This window comes from Nesoenas mayeri, assembly GCF_963082525.1.
Source record: "Nesoenas mayeri genome assembly, chromosome: 17".
Lineage (NCBI taxonomy): Eukaryota > Metazoa > Chordata > Aves > Columbiformes > Columbidae > Nesoenas > Nesoenas mayeri.
The window spans coordinates 9,853,637-9,874,242 of NC_137565.1; the positions used below are offsets into that span (position 1 = coordinate 9,853,637).

The following is a 20,606-nucleotide window of genomic DNA, read 5'->3' on the forward strand; positions in this document are numbered from 1 at the left end:
GAGCAGTTTGCTCTTAACAAAGCAAAGCAGCAGTCTGGCTATAATGATAAGATGATGTGGATGAAAGAGGAAATAATGAAATTTGGTTCTATAGCTGAAAATTTTTTATTCATTTTAGCTTCCCTCATTGTCTCATGCCTACCCCACCTGAAACCTTCACTAGGGAGACGGAGAAAATGCTTCCTAGCTGATAAATTACAGAAGATGGTGACCTTGAATAGGAGACGTGACCTATAACACCAAGTGGAGCTTTAGAGGCTGCTGCTGGTGTTTCATCATGATCTTCTAGAATAAACACAAGTTGCCAGCACTGATCTGAGAATTAGACAGTTGTAGTGACCGAGGCTACGGCTGCAGGGAGCTCTGCTTCTGTTCTCTCTCTATTCCCCACCCTCCCTAACCTACCCACCCCAGAAAAACAGTAAGTTTTAAAACCAGACCCATTATTGACCCATTATTGAATATAACATGAAGTGAAATGCCCCGTGGTACCTAGCAGGTTACAATGCAGTTGTCCTTTTAAAACCAGAAAAATTTAAAGAAGGCGAGAGAATCCGAACCCCTTCTGCCATTTGTGAGGCTGTGAGTGCTGCAGCAGGACTGAACTGCTGAGAAAAACCACCATTCAGAACAGGTTGTTTTTCTTACTTTTAACCATTAAACTTGCTGTCAGGTTTTAATTCTCTATTATTATTATTTTAGGACCTGTTGTAGTGAATTGCTACTGAAAGCCAATCTAAGGCGATACACAGAGCACTCTTAAAGCAGCAGTCACATTAGGGTTAGTATTAATTTTTTTTTTAGATGTACCATAATTAATAACTTGGCTAGTTGGTTGTTTAAGTCTATGAAAGAAATAGTTTTATGATTAAAAAAAAAAAAGGAAAAAAAAAAAGGAAGGAAGAATCCCATTGCAGTCTGGTTGACTGGTGCTCATTTTCCATGTGGGGACCTAGGGTATAAACACGATCAGCTATCGGGTTAACACTATGTACCACTGACTTGTTTAGTGTGAATAAACCCAGGGGTTCACAGAGTGATTTTGGTTTAATTGGATTGGACTCTATTAAAGAAGTTAGTACGTTACTTTGCATCCCCTCGTTTTGTCTGGTTTTTGAGCAATTTAGCCACCTGTCCAAAAGGTGTGCAGACGAGAACCAGTAAATAAGACATTTTTCCCTCTCCACACTGCACCGTGTTCTCAGTGACCTGGGTTTTTTTGGCTACAGTCGCGCTCTCCTGATCTGCTTCTAGTCAGGTTTGCAAAAGATGGTTTTACTCCTTTCTTTTCCAAAGAAGAAGGTTTCTACTATAAGAGATGGGAATTGCAAACAGCATATCCCTGATAGAGTTGATTACAAAATGCAAAGAAGCTGGGCTCTAGGCTCTTGGAGGTTCCATTTAATCTGAAAATACCACTTGTGCAGAAATAATGTCCTTTCTCGGTCCTCCTTCTCCTCCCATGTAATTTGTCGAGGTCTTTCTGTACCAAATCCAGGTGTAAATGTTGTTTAATTAACACAGGGTTAGGAGTTAGGAATACTCTGAGTTATAATTATGGTTCTGCTGTTGATGCTCAAGGTCACATAGGACAGTTCACTGAATTTATTTCCCATCTGTGAAAAGTTTTCTCACCATTTTTGAGAGTTTAAGGTTTAAGCAGTGGTTTGGTAAACTACATTGCTATGTGTACTGAATATTTCTGGAAAGGCTGCTCTGAAGAGCCCGAGTCCCACACCAAACTTGCGTTCTATGAAGCAGTCGCTTTGTCCATCGTCAGTGCAGTGCTGGGGCAGGACAGACAGACCGGCTCAGGGCAGGACCTGCCTCCTCTGCAGCAGATGTGAACATAACCAGACGCTGCCGTTGTGACACAAATGGCGTTGCCCAGGTGCTCCTACTCCAAACCCTGCTGCTTACGCACAACTGAAATAAGAAACATTCCCAGTTCGTTTTTATGTTACAATTATAGAGCCTTTTGTAAGTATATGCATTTTGGAGCGATGTTCTAAATTCTACAGATTTGAAAGCCCCAGCTTCTCTCTTGTAAGAAGCTGCTTTTTTGTACTTGAGTATTATAAACCAAGGGTGAATAATCAATGGCTTTCTCTTTATAGCACCAGCACTTTCTAAATTGAGAGCATGTTGCAGCGGACTTGATGTTTTGCTATAGATCTGTGTTGGGAGACTGAAGGACACGTTCTTCTCCATTCATCTTCCCCAGAATCCCTGGAATAGGTGTGAGTCTCATTTAAAAGGGAAGAAAAAAAACACAAGCAAAAACCCACCATCCACCTTTAAACTAAAGCTTCATGGAATTGCTGTTGCTGTGCTGGTAAGCTTAGCTGGCAAGTAGAAACAGGACATTTTGGAAAGGTAACAAAACATCTTACGCATCTTAGACCATGATGAGACAACCTTGTAAGATGCCAAGCAGCTCAAGATGGAGCAGGCTTTCCAGTCAGTGTAACAATTCAGTGCGATTAGAAAAACACCTGCAGTCACTCTGATTTACTAATAGCTCATATCTAAGCCACCTGGAGAATTTTTGTTGAATTGAGGCTATATTCTGAAAGATATAAGAAGTTTGTGTTCCCGATGTTCCTATATGCACTCCAAGAGGAGGTCCTAGTCATAAAATTCAACTCTGAAAGCCAAGTTCAGATTATAGGATATTTTCATCCTACATTTATCTCCACTGATTTTAGTCTTACTGGTGAGTTGAATTTTGGCAATGCATATCAGAATTTAATTTGACCTGATGGAGAAATGAAAAGCCTTGAACTGAAAAGGAAGCTTTCTAAAACACTAACTGTGCATTTCGTTTGTCAAAGAAAATGCTTACTAAGTTGTCATGAGCACATTTAAAGCTGCTTACCTCTCAGTCTAATGGACAGGGAAACAATTAGGCAGGAACTTAACAATCCTGAAATGGCAGTTCTAGATCATCCCAGTGTATATGGGAGAGATTTGCAGCACAGGAGGCCGGTGCAGACTAGTGCCAGCAGTAGTTTGGGCAGATCTTTAGCAGTGGAGTGTTTGCAGAGCTTTTTGCTTGTTCAGAGGCACATTGTTCTGTTCTGGATACTGATTTAACCTACATGCAAATTCTTTATATTCTGTACTTTGGGAAATGTCTGCTTCTCATGCAACAGAAGATAGATCCAAACAGAAAACTCGGCCTCCTAAGTTCAGAGTTGAAAGGGAAACACTTAATGTGCACTGAGCTGCGACCTCACTTAACTTGTTTCTATGACATTTCTAATTGGCATTTCAGTGTATAGATGATAGTTCTCATTTTGGGCCAGCCCTCTGTTCCTTATTATCTTCTTTGGTGGGACTCCGGCCAGCATTGAGTCAGTGCGCTCCTCTGCCAGCACGGCAACTGCAGTTCATACAAATGCTGATAATCGGAGTTGAAGTATTTCTTTTTATGGTAGGAGTTCTTAAACCCCTCAGCTGAGGCTCAGACCCTCGTGTATTGGGTTTGATAGAAACATCTTCAGTGACTTAAAATCTAAACATTAAAGACAGACAAAAAAGGAATATATGTGTATAGGTGAATGAGTGAAATAAGGACTAAAAACTGTTTGCATGCATGCTTAAGTGTTGTGATGAATGTAGGGGCACAGACTTTTCATCAGGCTTCTTTTGTTGCCTGGATTTATCTTTATGTACTGTTAATCCACAACAAATGCAAGGTAAAGCAGTTTAATGTGAATTTATTCCTTACTGAGCTAAGTGACGTTACTTTGCATTTGCGATGCGCTAGATGTGTGCGGACAGGTGCACTGGTGCGGCTCACCTGCTGCTTGGTAACGTGGTGCGCGTGAGCTCTCAATCTGAAGTGATTTGCCCGTGGTGACATGGGATATTGATAGCAGAACCAGAAATTGAACACAGATTTTTCCTTCTCTCAATCCAGTGCCTTAAATGTAGTAGGGCAAAGCATTATGTGTTGGGGAGGGATGATTGTTTTGGTTTGGTTTTTAAAGCCTAGATGGTGTGGAGTTGGTCTGCCTACCAATCTTCTGAATAATTCAAATGCCCAGTCACAATTTGAGACCTGTTTGAGTGCCAGTGACTTAGGGAATATTTGTTATTTCCCATGTATTCCCTGAAATTATTGTTCCTCCCTCCACTGCTGTCAGCAGTAAGAATGACTTGAATAGAAGAGCTGTGTAACTGAATGTCTATCTAACTCAACTAATGAATTGATAGTGTGAAAGCTAACCTAGATTTTGTAGGCTCTGTTGTAACTTTAGTGTCTTGTTTTTTTTCACTAAATCTTTGTTTCTAGAAATCAGTATCTGAATTTGTCTTGAATCTGGAGTGGGGTCCCACTTTCAGCTTTAATTTTTTGTTAAGGTGCTTGCTTGAGGAAGTAGATGCCAAAGTAAACTTCAAAGGACTTCAGTGTTGGAAGAATGGATGGAGAGCAAGAGCTCTCTTTGGGTTTCATGAGAGATAAATGGACAAAGTATAAAAACAGCTACCAACATTTTAAGTAACAAAACAGGAAAGGCTTTTCTGTATCACCCACAAAAATAACCAGGTATTTTCAATTGTTCAGCGTGGCAGAAACTCTGGGAGCAAGTGCCAAACAGAACCACGGAATGTGTTTGCTTTTTCAGCATTATGAATATACCTTAACAGCATTATGGATATTTTAATGTAAATTAAGCCAGCTTTGTACCATTCACCTTTTGTGTGGGCCCAGCACCTGAGTTTTAATTGAATATAAGCTTACAGTGCATCTCTGAGCTTATGCTCTCAGTTCCACCCCAAGAGACAAAACAAATGAGCCAAGAGGGGAAAACAAATGGAAAACCGAAAAGGGAAAAGAGATTCTGGATGATTCCCATGTCTCCTGAGAGAGCCCCATGTTTTTATCCTGAACATCCTTTTCAAAACAAGATCCTTCAGCTGTTGTGGACGAGCCTGTGGGAACAGTTGGCGTTCAGCCCGGTCTGCTGCTCCGTGTCCCTGCAAGAAGGCGGCAGCGTGTTGGGGCACTGGGGCTGCAGCCCGAGGCGCCTTCTCTGGCTCAGCAGCAGCAACGCCGGCACCGTGCGGTTCTGCCTGCTCCTTGGCTCCTCCACCCAGCCCCGCGGCAGCGTGTGTGCAGCCCCGCGAGCAACCCCGTTAGCTGTTAAAAGTAATTAAAAAACCTTAGGAATGGTTATGTGACATAACTGCAGAGTGGTGCAGAACAGGAGCAGGAAGCCTGGCCAAGAGGGGTTGTGGTGATGGCTGGAAGGGTTGAAGCATGTTGGTGAAAAACCACAGCTGTTTGCTCTGTGGTAGGGGATAATGACTGCCTGTTTGTAAAGAATTAGCACCTTGTGTCGTTTGTAGCCTCTTCCTGTGATTCGTTCCCATCTAATGAGGTGATGAGAACCCTTGGGTAAAAATGTTTCAAGATCTGATTGACTGGCCAGATTGTGCTGCACAGTGCTGGTGCTGAACTCTGCATCAACTTCAGACATAACGCAAAGTTAAAACAAACGTTTGGCCATGTTTTTCCTGAAAGGTGAAATATTTAAATGAATTTAAAGGCTGCCTGGCACTATTGATCTGCTCTCAGGGTTTATGTGAATAAAACTTTTCCTGGGTGGCCTCTCTACTTGTACTGCAGTTCTGGAGACGTGGAAGTGCTCTGAGCTGAGATGTGCTGAAGGAAGGAGGTAACTGGTGTCTCACTGGTGTTTCAGTGACTTCCTCCCAGCTCCTGGGTTCCATGTGGACCTCGGGGTCACCTCATACAGCCCCTGGCAGCCATCGATGCTCTTGAGCTTGCTGCAGTCCCATGGTGAGCTTGGGTAAGTGCTTTTACAAAAGATCAGTCTCATGCTTGCTAATAGCTTTTTGGCTGCAGTGCCTTCTCCAGGCAATTTTTAAAAGCCCTCTGCAAAGTTGTCAGACTGACTGCTGGCTCTTAGGTGATCAACCAAGCCTTGTTCTTGGGCTCACAATTTCTCTTCAGTACTGTTGTAATTGGAAAGTTTGCTGCGATGAGTGCAAATACACAGTGTAAGAGAGAAAGTAAAAGGCTGTTCTCAGATGTCCTGTAGAGTGAACAACTGAAACGTGAGTGTGGGATGAGCCAGGAAAACTGGCGTTTTTCCCTGGCCGCACGCCGCATGGAAGAGACAGTGCCTTGGAAGGGAAGGAGCAGAGGAGTTTGCCATTGGCTCTGATGAATCCCAATCCTGCTTCTACTGAAGTTGTTGGGAATCCTCCCACTGTCTTCAGTGTGAGCAAGAAAGGATCTTAGGTGAGGATGGATGACTCTTTCCCTACTTGAATGAAGTCTCTTGCCTATTTATGGGCCTGCTTCTATTGAAACCGAGCCTGTTTTAGCCTTTTTGGGTTCTTAGGGACCTGTTTGTATAAAGCAACTTACCTACCTATCTTATTTTATTTTTTTTTCTATTGTGTGTATTTTTTGTATGTTCTGTTGGAAGGTGGAAGCCTCTGTAGAAGGGGATACAAAAATTGATTTTTAAATAGTAATAAACCAAAAGAGAATTAAACTCTGCAGGCTGCATGCATTCATTTCCTGGAGACAGACAGAGACCGTGAGTGCACAGAGACCCAGCCTGTATTGCTTGTATCTCAAAACCTTTATCTTTCCAGAGACAGTTCCTGCCTTTGCCCATCTCCGCAGCTCTAAATGAAAGCGCCTGGTGTCATGGGCAGGTTGCAACGTGTATCAGGATGGTCTTATTTTGATGAGAAAATCATTTTTGTGGGGCTGTGTGATGAGATTTCTTGGATTCTTTTAGCGTAAGTGGATGGACCAAGAAGTATCTATGTGGAACTCGGTATTGTTCTCACTGAATACCTGGAAGGCAGCGATAATAAAAATGAGACGGGATATATAAGTGTATTTTTGCAGTGCTTCTGGCCTATCTCAGGTGCTGGGTCGTTTGTCAAACGCACTGTGTTCTAACTCAACACCATTTTATTCTAAAGAAATAAGTATGAGGTGAAACTTTACTTTGTTCCTTCCCGGTCTTTTTGCCTCCTTGTGGTGGTGCCAGTTTGAGCCCCAACTTTCTTAAAGAACGGCAAACTCAAGACCAAAATAACAACCGAGGTTTGCCCTATTTTGTAAACATACTGAAGGAATGGAGTCTTTGCCTTTGTGAAAAGTCTATGTGCATATATAAGAGTGATGAAAAAGGCTCTCTCTGCATGCCCATGGCATGTGTGCAACCCAAAGAGAGAATAAAGAGGTTTGCCTTTCTACAAAGGAAAGAAAGGGCAGCTTCCTAAAATAAGCAACTCCTCCCACAGCCTTCGGGCAAACACCTGTGGAGAAGCAGCTTCCACGGTCCCCAATGGTTCTTATCTGCTTTCAGGTCAGATAAGAGAATAAAACCCAGAGGTGAGAGCTCTGCATTGTAAATGTCCCTGAATGCTGCGTTTTTATGAGGAAACACTAGTAGCTCTACTGAAAGATTTGGTCTCTTTCTCTGCTCCCATGTTGAATTACAAAGAGACCCATCACAAAATGGGGCTCTGCTGTTATGTTGATGAGTCGCATCCCATTCCCAAACCCTAAATAGATAAGAAAATAGATGTTTTTATGTGTACAAGTTTACAACCTTACTGCCTTTCTGTTGGCATGGGATATGGGTTGCTTGCTTATAATGGATTGTTGTGCTATTTAGACATGGTGTATTTTTGAGAGAAATTGAAGTTTTGCATATTTAAATGCAACTCTGTGACCTCATGCTTTCCACAACGGAATGTAACTCTTAATCTGATAATATTCCATGAAGATAAAACAGCTGAGTTCTGAGCTGTCACTTCTGTTTGTGAAATCAGCTTCCATGGTGAGTAAAAGATTGGGAGAGGGGTATTTAATAGTCCTGCCCAGTTCACTGGAGGTTAATTTGAACAGATATCAGAACAGAAGTTTTTATTCTCTGACTCAGATTGCCGGATGTTTTGGGGCTGCCCTTTTCATGTTTCTCATGCAGATAAACCCTTATTTTTAGATTGACATTTTCTAGCAAGAATGAATGTTGGTTTATCTGGCTGCTTAGCTTTGCTAGTTACTGCTGTGCACAGTGGTGAATTGAGAAACAAGAAATCTACAAAGGTACTTTGATACCTTGAAAAACAAACACACACATTCCATTTTTCTTCCTGCATTAATGATTATTTGTGCTCTTCACGTACCCATGCTTTTCAGCACCACACATCTAGAACTCGATAACATCTTAGGAGCGTCCATGCATATCCCTCTTCATGATTCCTTCCCTTTGAATACTATTTCATCATGTATATATTGCAGCTTTCAAAGCACTTTGCAGACATTTAATCCTTTCTGCCTCGGTGACGTAAGTGCTATTAACATGGGAAACTGAGGCAGAAGCTTGCCTAAGATCAAACAACGAATTGGTCAAAGAATTTGGAGGAAGGTTCCTCTTCTTGCCTCAAAGCGTCAACCTATGTGTTCTCAGAGCAGATCACAGTATCTTTTACAATAACTTCCCTTCCTCCACCCTTAAAAATGCATGCTCTGGTTTCTGTCAGCAGCAGCCTGTAGAAAAACAGAGTGCAACCGGGGGCTGAAACATCTTTGCACAGCTGTACCTTATTCCTAACAATACTGCTGCAGTTTTGGGGTGTCTTGCTAGGAGACACCCCCGCTGGGCAGCAGGTACAGCAGTGTGATTTCAGAGTGCTCCAAAGGGCTGTGGTCCACGCTGCATCCTTGACAACAGCCACGGTGGACCGGTGTGAACACAAGTGTCTGCGGGCTGTGGGGCCCATCAGACTGCTGAGGCCATTGTGGAACGGCACTGCACGGGTTGTGGCAAACAGGACAAAGAGGTGTTGCTGTGAGAGGGGACTCAGTGTGCGGAATTTCTTAAGTCAGTGATTGCCGAGAGTATTTAGCGCTAATCTCTTAATGCTAGAGAAGTGTCGCTGCAGAGCTGCTCGCCCAGTGAACAATAGGACCCGGTTGCTCGCTCGCCTTGTCTTACAGCCCACACAGAAAGCTCATCTGAGAAGGCACTTTGAGCTAGCGGAGCAAACTCCGAACCAGTCTGAACCAGTTCAAATATCACATATGGCTGTTTTGCTTCCGCAGACTCCCTTGTGAGCCCTCGGAGGCTGCGGCTGGCGCTGGCGGAGCAGCGGCTCCTGCCGGCGGAGGGAGCGGGCGGGGCAGCTCTCCTGGGCACGGCAGCGGGGGGCGCAGCGCGGTGCGTTCCGTGGCTCCGCACCGACCCCTTTGCAGTGACCGTCTCTGTCTAGGCTTTGGTTATACTCGGTTTCGTGAGCTCAACACCTGATCCTTTTGTCACAGCCTGATTTCTCTTTTTCTTCTATTCAGATTGTTTGTAGGTTAGGAATAAAACGTTTGTTTCTGATTCCTACACCATTGCCTACAGGAGGCTTTTTACAGGTGAGACCCACAGTTCTTTTCATGATCCAGACAGAAGCAACCAAGGAGTAAAAAAACCTGCTTTTGTTGGAGTTGTAAGTACTTAACAGTGTTTAGTAGCATTTGATGCTTACAGATTTTAACCTTTAAGCACAAATTGCTCTAATTATTCTGTTTATGGTGGATGAGGCCTCAGAGTTATTATCTTCTTTCTCGGGTGTTACAGTTTATGGAGGAAGCCGAAAAATAGGAGAAGTGGTGAACTGGAGTGAAAAAAAGTTTAGGAAAACTAGTTTTGAGGAAAAATTGGCAGCATTGTTTTTGTTTGCCTAGAAAGAAGAAAGGGGAGGCTGCGGGGACATGACGTATGCCCTGTTACAAGGAGGGCAATGGTCAACTTTTTCCATTTTAAGCAATCCACAGTAATTTGGCTAGGAAAGAATACTTCAATTAGAAAATTTGTTTTGCTTAGTTCCCCCCAGCATCATATTTAGTAAGATTATGTAATAAAGTATGTTCTTTCACAGGAGTTTAGAAGAACTTTTGCCTGGGAAGATCTGAACATAGGTGGCTGTGGCCACACAAGGTGGGTGCGTTTGAGATCTCGCCGAGTCCTTCCAGAGCCGTACGTGTGCTGCCTCCCTTGGCACAGCACGCTGTGCTATATGGAACCTTCCTTGGGCTGGTTTTGTCTTTCTTTAAGGAAACTCCCCATACACAAGTGGGACAAACAAACAAGAAAGAGCAACTGACAGACAGGAGGGAGAAAAAGCAGACATTGTTCATTCCGGAACCCGTATAAATAAACAGCAGAAAGGTACCAGCTCACAGCTGAAACTGGTTCGGACTGAGTTTAAGGAGGATGCTTAATGTCCCTCATTCCTAAAAATAGCATATCCGTTCTCCTGTGAAGTGTTTGTGGATGTGTCTATGCATTATGGTATCTGTATGTGTATATACGTACAGATTTTTACATGTAAACTATGTGAGGGTGTAGTTGCAGAGCTATTAGCTTATAGTTTGGGTAGCTACTTTAAAATCAAGTCCTAGGAAGTACCATCAGGTTTAATCTCTAAAACTGTAGCAAGAAGAGCAAATCCATTCCCAAACAGAAGAGCGAGCATCGGAGTCTGCCTTTGCCAGCTGCCACCTGGCACCCTATTAAACTTCACTCTGTGAAACTGCCAGGCGCAAATCTTCCCTCATCCTGGAGAAAGCTGGAGATGAAAGAGGAAAAAAATACACGTAGAAGTCAGTCATGGAAAAGACTTTGATCTTTACTGTTAATATGAAGGTTTTCGCATTTCTCCCAGATTCCCCATTGATCTTCTGTGGACTAGAAACTCAAGTTGTTTGCTGGAACTTGGCTGGGTGTAATGAGAAGTGCAAATTTATCTGGTTACATAACAGCAGTGAGAGCTGGGAAGGTCTGAGGTTTGTTTCCACAGAGATTACTGCCCAGTTCTTGGATCAACATGTTCAGGGGGAGGTGCTTTCTGTGCAAGATGGCATGGAAGCTTTAGCTAGTCTTATGAAATGAGCTAAAAGAAATTAATTGTACACGTTGGCATCCCTCTGCAAACTATTTTAGACAGGCTGTGCTGCTGGATGCATTTGTGGCCCTGCAGTTTCTGACTGAACGGAATGTGTCCCATAAAATATCTCATGAAGGGCTATTACAAACAAGCGGCCTGATTCAATAGCCCTTATTAGAAATTCTTGCTTACTCCAGTTCGTCTTGTCTTCACAGAGAGTACCTGGAGAGCACAAGGAATGCAGTGACTGGGTGTCTGTGCAGACAATGAACATAACGCTGTACAGCACACATTTTAGCTGCTCATGTTGCTCAGGACCGACATACACGGAGTTTTGTTTTTTACAACCTGGCTGCAGGCTTTTCTTTTAATTTGACATTATTAACCTAAATTTCCTGTAGTGTTAAATCATATTGTTAAAGCCCGAATCACACACAGGCACTAAGAGTCATTGTTTCATGTTGGGTGGTAGTGGTGCTTAATTGACCTGTTTTCCTCATTACCCCTGTGTCATGCTGGCACATCTGTTTTTGTGGCTCCATCGTGGACTGGATGCAGCAGATGACCTGGCTGTAAAGGGTTAAAGTGTGCGTGACCTGGTGAGGAAAGGGCAAAAGTTGGGCAGGATCAGCGCCTTGAGCCTGCTTGTCCCACAAGTACCGGTAGCAGCCTGACAGAGAGCACTGCGGGGTGGGAACATCTGGGAGCGGGAGGGAAGGACGGCTGCTCCAGCCAGCACTGCCCCCAAAAGTGATTCATCAAACACTGAATGCAATGTGCAGCTTCCTGGCATAGAAATACTCTTAGTGCGTTCAGTCTGTTCCATGTGATTTCAGAGCACTTTAAAAGGAGGGAACTTCCCTGTCCTTTTCTGAAAAGGAAGGTTTTGATTGTACCTCATGTAACAAAGAGGAAGGGAAAGCACAAAGAAGTGAAGCCAACAGATTGATCAAGGTCAGGCGCTCTGTGGGAAAGCCAGAAATAGCACCTTGCGCTGCAGTCCTGTGCCTTGGCTGCAAACCCAGCAGCTGGCCCAGGCCACCTTTGAGAGCTCCTCGCTGGGCAGCACCAAGTATCCAGCTGCTTGTTTCTCACTGGTGTAAAGCAGGAACGTTGGTGATGACTCCAGATGCTTGTGCACAGTTGCTGATGTTGCAGTGTCCTAAGACCTGTTTGAAAACACAGGTGTCCCCTGGAACCCATTTGAAATGTCTGCAGAGAGGCTTTATCATGGTCGCAGTATGCCTGCAATAGAATGAAGCATTTTTGGGCTGTTTACTTTGTTTTTCTATAAGCAGGCACAGCTCTTAGAGTAAGTGGAGTCAAAGGAAAGCAATCAATTAGCAGAGGAGAGAAGGCAAACTTTTAATGTGGAGGAGCACAGCTTTTGTGGTGGTGTGTGCCCCCTGTGCATGGTCTCTCTCTGTAAGTCTACGGGATCCCAAAGGGAGAACCAGAGCAGGAGAATTGAGTCCTTTGTGGTCGTTCTCTAAAGGAGATTGGAATTTCGGGTCTCTGAAGATGAACTTTTACCCTGGCACAGCCAGCGTTTCCAGCCTAGTTCTGTGTCGGAGTCTCCTCTTCTGGCCCAAGAACTGCCCGCGGCTGTAGGGCACAGGACAGGGGTGCGGAGCTGCGTTTCGGGAACGCGTCCCCGCGTTCCTCCCGAGCCAAACAGCCCCCGCGGCACCGAACGCCCACCGCGGCGCCGGTCCCGGGGCTCTGGGGCGGGGGATCCCCTGCGGACACGGCAGAGCAGCAGCCGCTGCCCCGAGCTCTGCCCCGCGGAGGCCGCCCCTTCCCCTCCCGGGGCTCCCCGCGAGGCCGGGAGCCGCCCGGGGGCGGGCAGCGGCAGCGTTAGGACCCGGCTGCGGGGCGGGGGGGGGAGCGCAGCCCGGCGGTTGTTTACCGGGGAGGGAAGAGCCGGGGCAGGTCTCGCCGCGGCGCCGAGCGGAGCCGAGCGGAGCCGAGCTGCGCGGCCGGGCTGGCGGTGGCTCCTCGCAGCCCGGGCCGAGGATGCTGCGCGGGGGCCCGCGGCGGGCGGCGGCGCTGGGCGCCGTGCTGCTGGGCTCGCTGCTGCTGGCGGCTGCCCGCGGCGCCGAGGGTGAGTGCCGCCCCGGGGGACCCGGCTTTGTGCTGGGGGACAAAGGGTGGCCCGAAGCGGGGAGACCCCCTGGGGAGGGCGGGGGGAGCCGGCCCCGCGCCCGCGGGGGGCGGCGGGGGCTGCCCGGCCCGCCCTTATGGCCTGGCCTCGTCTCCCCGCAGAGTGCCTCCGCGGCAACGGCGTGTCCTACCGCGGGAACCGGCGAGTGGCCTCCGGCGGCGCCCCGTGCCTCAACTGGCTGGCGGTGCGGAGCGGCCCCGGCGCCGCGCTCCCGGCAGGTGGGTCCGGGGGCCGAGGGGGCAGCGGGGGCCTGGGGGGGGTCGGCGCGGGTGATATCGGGTGAGCGGGGCGCTGGGGCCGCGGCGCTCCCCGCGCTGACCGCCCGGTACCCTCCGACAGTCGCCGAGGACCACAACAGTTGCAGAAACCCGGACGGCGCCGCCGCTCCCTGGTGCTACATCCGAGGCGCCGCTGGGGATCCCGAGCGGAGACCCTGCGACATCGCCCCGTGCTCAGGTAGGAGCTGCCCCAGCCGCTCCCCTTCTCCTCCTGCCCTCCCCGGGTCATGGCTCTCCCGGGCGGCCTCCTGCCGCTGGGGGCCGGGTTTGTCACCAGGGTGGGGTCCCGTGCGCACAAACAACCCCGGCCCTGGCAGCGCCCGCAGCCCTCCCCCAGGAACAGAGTGTACCCGGGGCTTCCCTCCACCCCTCTGGGTGCACATCTGCCTCCCAGCTGTGCCGTGCTCCGCCCCTTGAGCTTTTCCATTAGTGCCAGAAAAGGTCTGTGCCCTGCCTCCATGTCGCTGGTCACTATAGGGCTCTTTGGCTGTGTTGCACAAGACTGAGATCTGGGCATCTACAAACTGCAGAGGTGTTGGTAGACCATTCCTGTGGAGCATGTTATTGCTGTCTAAAGAAGTGTCCTCCTGCTAAAGGAGTGCCAGAGTGAATTTGGGTACAAGTAGGGGGAAAGAACTTGGAGAAAATGAGAACTGAAGGGAGGACTGTAAGAAATGGAAAACCCCAAACACTGGATTGCTCCTGGGTAGTCAGGGTGGGAAGCAGTTTGTGAAGATAACTGGAGCCCTTTTTAAGGAGAGGAGATGTCAGTACTGACTGAGGCCAGAGTAAGCACTTGGGTTTTTTTGAGCTGTTTACTTATTTCTGAGCCCCTCAAGATTTACGCACTGCTGTCCCTCGGGATTGCTGTCCGTGCATGTAAACACTTTCCCACACACATACACCCGCCTCTTCACTTTGCTTGTTTTTTGCCTGCTTTTCCCTAAAAATGAAGCAAAACAAATGTTTTGCTGTCAAGACCCTTTAATTGAAACAGTCCTGCAGCTTTTGGATCAGGAGAGTTACCTGACCAATCAGCCAATGCACCATTTGCCTGTTTAAGGGGTTTGGCTATTTTTGTGTCTCAGAGTGGGCACCTTTTTACTGTAGTCATGTCCTGCAGCTCCCCTTAGTTCAGCTTCTCTGGCTGGCCCTATGTAAAGTCACAGTGCAGTGCACAGACCTTGATTTCCTATCTTTACCTCCTCATCTGTGCTTCCATTTCACATTCCACTGGGGACTCAAAATGGCTGCAGATAGAAAAGCCACGTGGAATTATTGCCAGCTGTGGGGTGAGATTCAGCTGGAGAGTTTTCAGGTGTGGATGCATACTGTCCATAGCACTGCCAAAAGTAGGAGTTTTTTTGTTCTGGGCAGGTAGTAGATACCTGCTTTCCACTATTGTAACTTTTAGTGCACTACAGCTTCCATTTGAACTGTGTCATGAAAGAAGGAGCTACCTTGAAAATCTTTCATGCTGTTGATAAAAACCCCACGGGGCTGGGAAGGAGTCTGTGCTATGAGCATCCATCCTTATGCACCTTTGTTTGGGCTCTGGCTGAGGAGGAACTTGCTGTACTTCCATAGTCAGTGGCTGTGCTGCCCGAGTGCTGCTCGGCTTAGCCTGTCCATCTTGCTAAAGGAGTTGGCCACATGGCTGCAAAAAGGCGCTGGGTAAGAAGAATGTCCCCAGGTTGTTTTCACACCATCTGGAGTCTCCTGCCATCAAACCTTCCTGTGTCAGGAAGATCGAGGCACAAGAGAGATAAATAGGCTCCTGGGAGATTTGGGATGGAGAGTCTCATAATCTTATTCCTGCCTGTTCAGAGTGATTGAAGCTGCAGCCTGTATTTCGATCTATACACTAAATGAAGTCAGTGTGCATCCCCTGGATTCGTGCCTTGAACCTGGGTTTCGCTTTGCTGTCTGACTCCTGTCCTGTCTGTGCTGGTGCCTTGCACTCTTAGGCTCACGTCAGAGGAAAGTGTGGGGCAGAGCACATTTCTTGTGTGCCTGCAGAATTTCTGGCAACAGCCTAGGAGGGAACAAGCGCTCGTCAGTGTATTTTGAAGGCAGTGCAGTGATACCAATCTAGATCTGTCCCACTCACAAGGCACGTGTTGTTTTGCAGTACTCATCCATGCTTTGTATTTTACATATCTTTTTTCAACAGATGCCACAGATGCCACCACTGCCGCAGCCCCGGTCCCTACAGCAGCGGTTAATACTTCTCAGGAGGTGGAGCAGGTGTTTGAAGCGGCTGATAGCTTGCCCTCCCGGAGCGAGGCAGCCGCTGTGCAGCCTGTCATTGGCATCAGTCAGAGAGTACAGATGAACTCCAAAGAAAAGAAGGACTTGGGGACACTAGGTATAAACCCAGGATCGTGTGATGGATCCTGTAATTCTGGCAGGATGGATTTGTCTTGAGGCTCCGAAATAGCTGGTCTACTGCCTCTAATTTTGTCTCTTTACTTTCTCTCTTTGCAGGGTATGTGCTGGGGCTGATCATGATGGTGATAATCATTGCCATCGGAGCTGGCATTGTCCTGGGATACATCTATAAGAGGTCAGTGGCTCTTCTCCTTTGTCTAAAAGCTGGTGTAGGCATAAATCAACATATATAGAGCAGGAATGTCTGAGCACCTGCAGAACCAACAGATCCTAATGAAAAAGCAGATAGAAGCATGTGATTCAGTATGGCACGTTGTGCAAGAGTTTCGCTTGTCACACTGAGGAAAGAGCTATTTAAGAGTTAATCCCGTTCTTCTCCATTTCACCCATCAGTGTGGTATTCTGTCCCATTTAAAGTCTCAAACTGCCTCTTTGTTTTTTGGTTTTGTGCATGTGGGCACGCGTGCTTTGATGTGGCTTTCCCAGATGCATGAATTTCACATGAGAGCTGGAGAGAGCAGATCCCACGTGCCCTCACAGGAAGTTTCTTTTGTGATGAGGAAGAGGACAATCCTTCCAGCAGGTCACCTGTTCCCGGTTTCTCTAGTCTAGCTGGCTTTAGCAGGAAAACAATTGGCAAATTCTTTGCCACTTGTGCCTTATATCCTATGAAGCTGAATATCAAGTAGCACTTTTTTTTGTCGGAGTTTGTTTTACCAAAGCTCCTGCATACTTGAAGGTCAGTTTTGATTCACACTTAAGTTAGGATTTGTTCAGCCACTAGACTGTGTTTGACAGAAATGCTTCGGTAGCTCAGCAGCGTTTGAGGTTGGTGGTAATAGCAAGCAGCTTGGTTGACAAATAGCAGTGAATGTCGCTGCAGCAAGTGAAGGCCCAGGCTCCCTCCTCTGGGAGGGTTTGTTCTGTGTTTTGGCTGTTTGACAGCAGTCTGACACAACCAAGCAGAAGGAGCCCTTTCCCAAGCTGGGACATGTCCTTATGTAATTGTTTATAATAAATGCTGACGGAAAAAAAAAAACAGAGGGAGGAATTGTTACATAAGGGGCAAAACACAGAGCGCTGCTTGTCGAGGAATGTGATTTGAGGTGTCACTTCAGAGAACGCCGTCTTCGCGCTGGCAGGAGCGGCAGCCGCTGCTGCACGCCTGGAGGCAGCTTTGAAGAGCAGCCAAGGCGCTTCTGTGCTGACGGGAAAGCCCAGCAGCTCTGCCTGGCGGGATCGCGAGCCCCGCGAGCAGCGAGCGGTGCCCGTCCCGCCTCACCCCCTCTTCGGCAGGAAAACGCAATAGACCAGCGTTGAATGTTGTCCAAAGGCAGCTTTGCTGCTTCGATCCCAGAGAGCTCACAGCAGGGCTGCATGTGCTCTAAAATGGCATGTGCGAGCTGGCAGGTCTGGGTAGGTGTGGTGAGCAACCTTTAATGGGTTTAGTAGCTTTTGGTACATGTTGCTTTTCTGGAGACAACACGCTATTAATGCCATCCATTTTTAAAGCAAGGCAGTTCCTCTTCAGTACAAATTACAGCGGTGTTGCCTCCCTTAGCAACAACTGAAGAGCGAGGTAGTTTGAGGAGCTGGTTGTGGTATAAACCTGTTAGCTGCAGTGGCAGAAGGCAGAGCCAGCTCTGAAGCAGGCTTTGATGCTTTCATGAACAGCTTAATTTGCAACACAGTTTGGTTTGCTGCGACAAGACGCAGAATCTGTCACCACCTCCGGTATCTGTTTCTGTCAGATGAGGCACATGAGGAAGCTCTTTCCCGCACCAGCGGGCGCTGCGCTGTCTCCCGCTCCCCTGGGCCCGCACCAGGCAGTGCTGTGCGACTACAAGCGAACACTGCTCAGCTCTGTGGCTTGCAGAAGCCTGGCTTTACAGGCATCGTTTAGCTGTAGCAATGTCAGTGAATAAGACAGTTTGCGAGAGCGGGACAGGCATCACTTGGCTGTTTATTTTTCAAAGATGCTCACATGGGGTCCTCTGCTTGGGGTGTTTCTGGCCCTTTGTGTGTAGCTGAAAAGTCTGTTTCTTAAAGACTCTCATTTTCTACTATATCACCTGTTCTGAGACTCTGCCTCCAAGCCGTGGTGTTCATCCTAAGCATGTACATATATATATTTTTTTCTTTTAATCTAGGGGGAAAGACCTGAAGGAAAAGCATGAACAGAAGGTTTATGAGCGTGAAATGCAGCGCATCACACTGCCACTCTCGGCGTTCAGCAATCCTGCCTGCGAGCTCGTAGATGAGAACACCATCGTGGTGCACACCAACCAGACGCCCGTGGAGGACGCCCACGATGGCAGCGGCCCGCTCATGGGGCAGGCGGGCACTCCTGGCGCCTGAGCAGCTCGGGCAGGAGCGATACAGCCTGAGCAAAGCCTCCAGCTTCCCACTGTGAGTGCAGGGGTTGTGTGTGTGTTCCTTTCTATTTTGTTTTGGTTTTGATGAAAGCCAGACGAAGGTGATGCAGAAGGACGGAGCAACAGGCTGTTCATCACGATCTGTTTGAGGGCACCGTTTGGCACATGGCCAACTGGGGACTGGGGTGGTGGATCCTGCTGCTTCCTCCCGCCTGTCTCGGTGGCATGCCAGTGAGCTGGGGGAGATGTTGGGCCAGGCTCACAACTGGCCACAGATCCCATAGCCTGGAATGTGGTCTTGGCTTCCTCTTTTCTGTTCCTTTCCTATTTAACGGTGTGCACTGTTACTTACGTTTCAGCCTGGATCCCAGGAGGGAGCAGTACTGCAGGGACTGAGGGGAGCTTCACGTCAAACTTAGCTAGATAATTACACTCTGATTATAGTTCCTGTGTTTTTGCTTTGGTGGCTGAGGGCTGGAGGTGCTGTCCAGAATCCTGCTACTGGATTAGTTTTTTTTTTCCAAGGAAGTTTATTCGAGGGATGGCTTTGGCCAGGAGCAGTATGTTTAGCCCCAGGGTCAGTTTGGAAAAGCTCTTCTGCAGCTCTTGACAAATCCAGGTCTTCCAGGACTGAGGCCACATCTCCATCCCCCTGTGGTGCTGCAGGCACGGCCATGGTTGTAGGCGTCCAGGAGGTCAGTGCCTCCTGCTCGCTTATACACATCAGGAGACCAAAGGCCAGCGGTTGTGGAGTGAAGGAAACAAACTGCCCTTCAGCTACCTACAGCAGGTTGAGCACTGATAACATCCTCTTCTGAATTCCCTTGGCTTTGCACAGAGCCAGCTCTGGACAGAGTGGCCAGGCCAGCTGTGCAGGTCACCCCGGCCATGATGCAGAAGCTCTTGCTCTAAGGGCAGGACAAGGCAGCTGCTCTCACAAGATCCCAAAGTTAGTGCCTGGCTCCTGGCCCAGCCTCCTTCACGCACACTCAGCTTGCGCAGCAAGACTACTTGCTTACAGAGCCCGGCCCTACTACAGAGGTTTTGTAACAACTTCTATTAGCGTTTCAGGGGGTTTGGAAGGGATGGTTGCTGCAGTGTCTCCCAAACGGCACCAGGGCAAGGCCACTTCAGGGAAACATCCATCCCCACCTCAGGGGATTCAAGCCATTCAAGTAAGTTTTCTAGCCATCTGCTTTATAGCTGTGGGCCTAACAGGGAGCAGCACTTGGCAGCAGGGTTTTTAGTATTAATGTTTGATTCAGAAAAGGGAAATGTTTTATTTTTAAATACCTTTGAATACCATTTCTTTGTAAAATGTTTTAAATACCTCATTATGAGAAGGTGCAGATTGTGCTACCTTGCATTAAAGCTTAAAAGAAATATGCTCTGTAGAGCTGTGTGGACTGTGCCTTTCTGTACATTCCTCCTGCCAGAGCAGTGTCCTGTTGCTTGTTGCAGACTGTGAACTGAGGACAAGGGAAGATGCCACTTCAGTTTGCCAGGCCCAAAGGTAAATCCCTACCAGCCGTGCCTCTGCTCACCACAAGGGGCATGGAGCTTCTTTCCAGGCTGCCCATGGGCAGTTTGGGACGGGGACGCTGTCCCTGAGGGGCAGCTGGGCTGTGAGCGGTGCTGCCTGTGCAGGCTGGTCCGTGGGAGGATGCTCAGGCCGGTCCGTGGGAGGATGCTCAGGCCGGTCCGTGGGAGGATGCTCGCAGTGCAGCCCCTGCCTGTCCCAACACACATCAATTCTGCTCTGGTGCCGCTCAGCAGCAGCGCCCTCCCTCAGGGCCTTGCTTTGGGAAGCGGGATGGACACAGAGCACAGCAGGTTACAGGAGGCACCGACATAGCATTTTTGTTCAGTTGTTGCCTTAACAAATGCCACTTGAACTACATATTTCAGAATAAGCGGTTTCCAAGAACAGGCTGTATTTTTATCCCTGGGTCAGAGAAGGAAAATTGAGAGAAGTTCCATGTTCTTCTGACTCCTGTCTCCTCTTAAAACAATCCAGCGATCACCAGAACGTGACAACTTCCTCCCTTTCCACCACACCAGGTAAACAGAACTATAGAGCACTTGCCCTGTGTCTCTGTAGTTCTATAAATGTGGCAGAGCCCTTTGGCTCAGGAAAGGGAGTTTCAGGTGATACCTCATCTGTGCAGTTTTGATGTTGCCATTTTGTGACAGCAGAAACCTGAGAAAGTTACCGCTTCCTGCTTTACGTAACACTGCGACAACAACGTCTTGTTTTCATAGCATACGTTTACTGCTCTTTAATTTAGTTAGAACATGGAGCTGTGCAAATCACAGTTCATCAACCCCAGCTACACATCACCCAGGACTCTCCCCTTCAGGGGTCCCCTCACAAACCAGCCTGGGAGGGGGAAAGAAAGGGCAAATCTATTAACAGTCCTGAATCCACTGGACCCAGTTCAGAGAGGCTCCTCC

General features: G+C 47.8%; 1 protein-coding gene across 1 annotated transcript; it reads left to right on the forward strand.

Annotated features, from left to right (window-relative positions):
* Positions 1-12,936: 12,936 nt before the first annotated feature.
* PIK3IP1 (phosphoinositide-3-kinase interacting protein 1) lies at positions 12,937-19,244 on the forward strand. The gene is made up of 6 exons (XM_080355357.1): positions 12,937-13,048; positions 13,210-13,326; positions 13,448-13,564; positions 15,560-15,754; positions 15,874-15,952; positions 17,928-19,244. The coding sequence occupies exons 1-6, from the start codon at positions 12,961-12,963 to the stop codon at positions 18,133-18,135; spliced, it is 804 nt and encodes a 267-aa protein (XP_080211483.1). The 5' UTR covers positions 12,937-12,960; the 3' UTR covers positions 18,136-19,244.
* Positions 19,245-20,606: the final 1,362 nt, after the last annotated feature.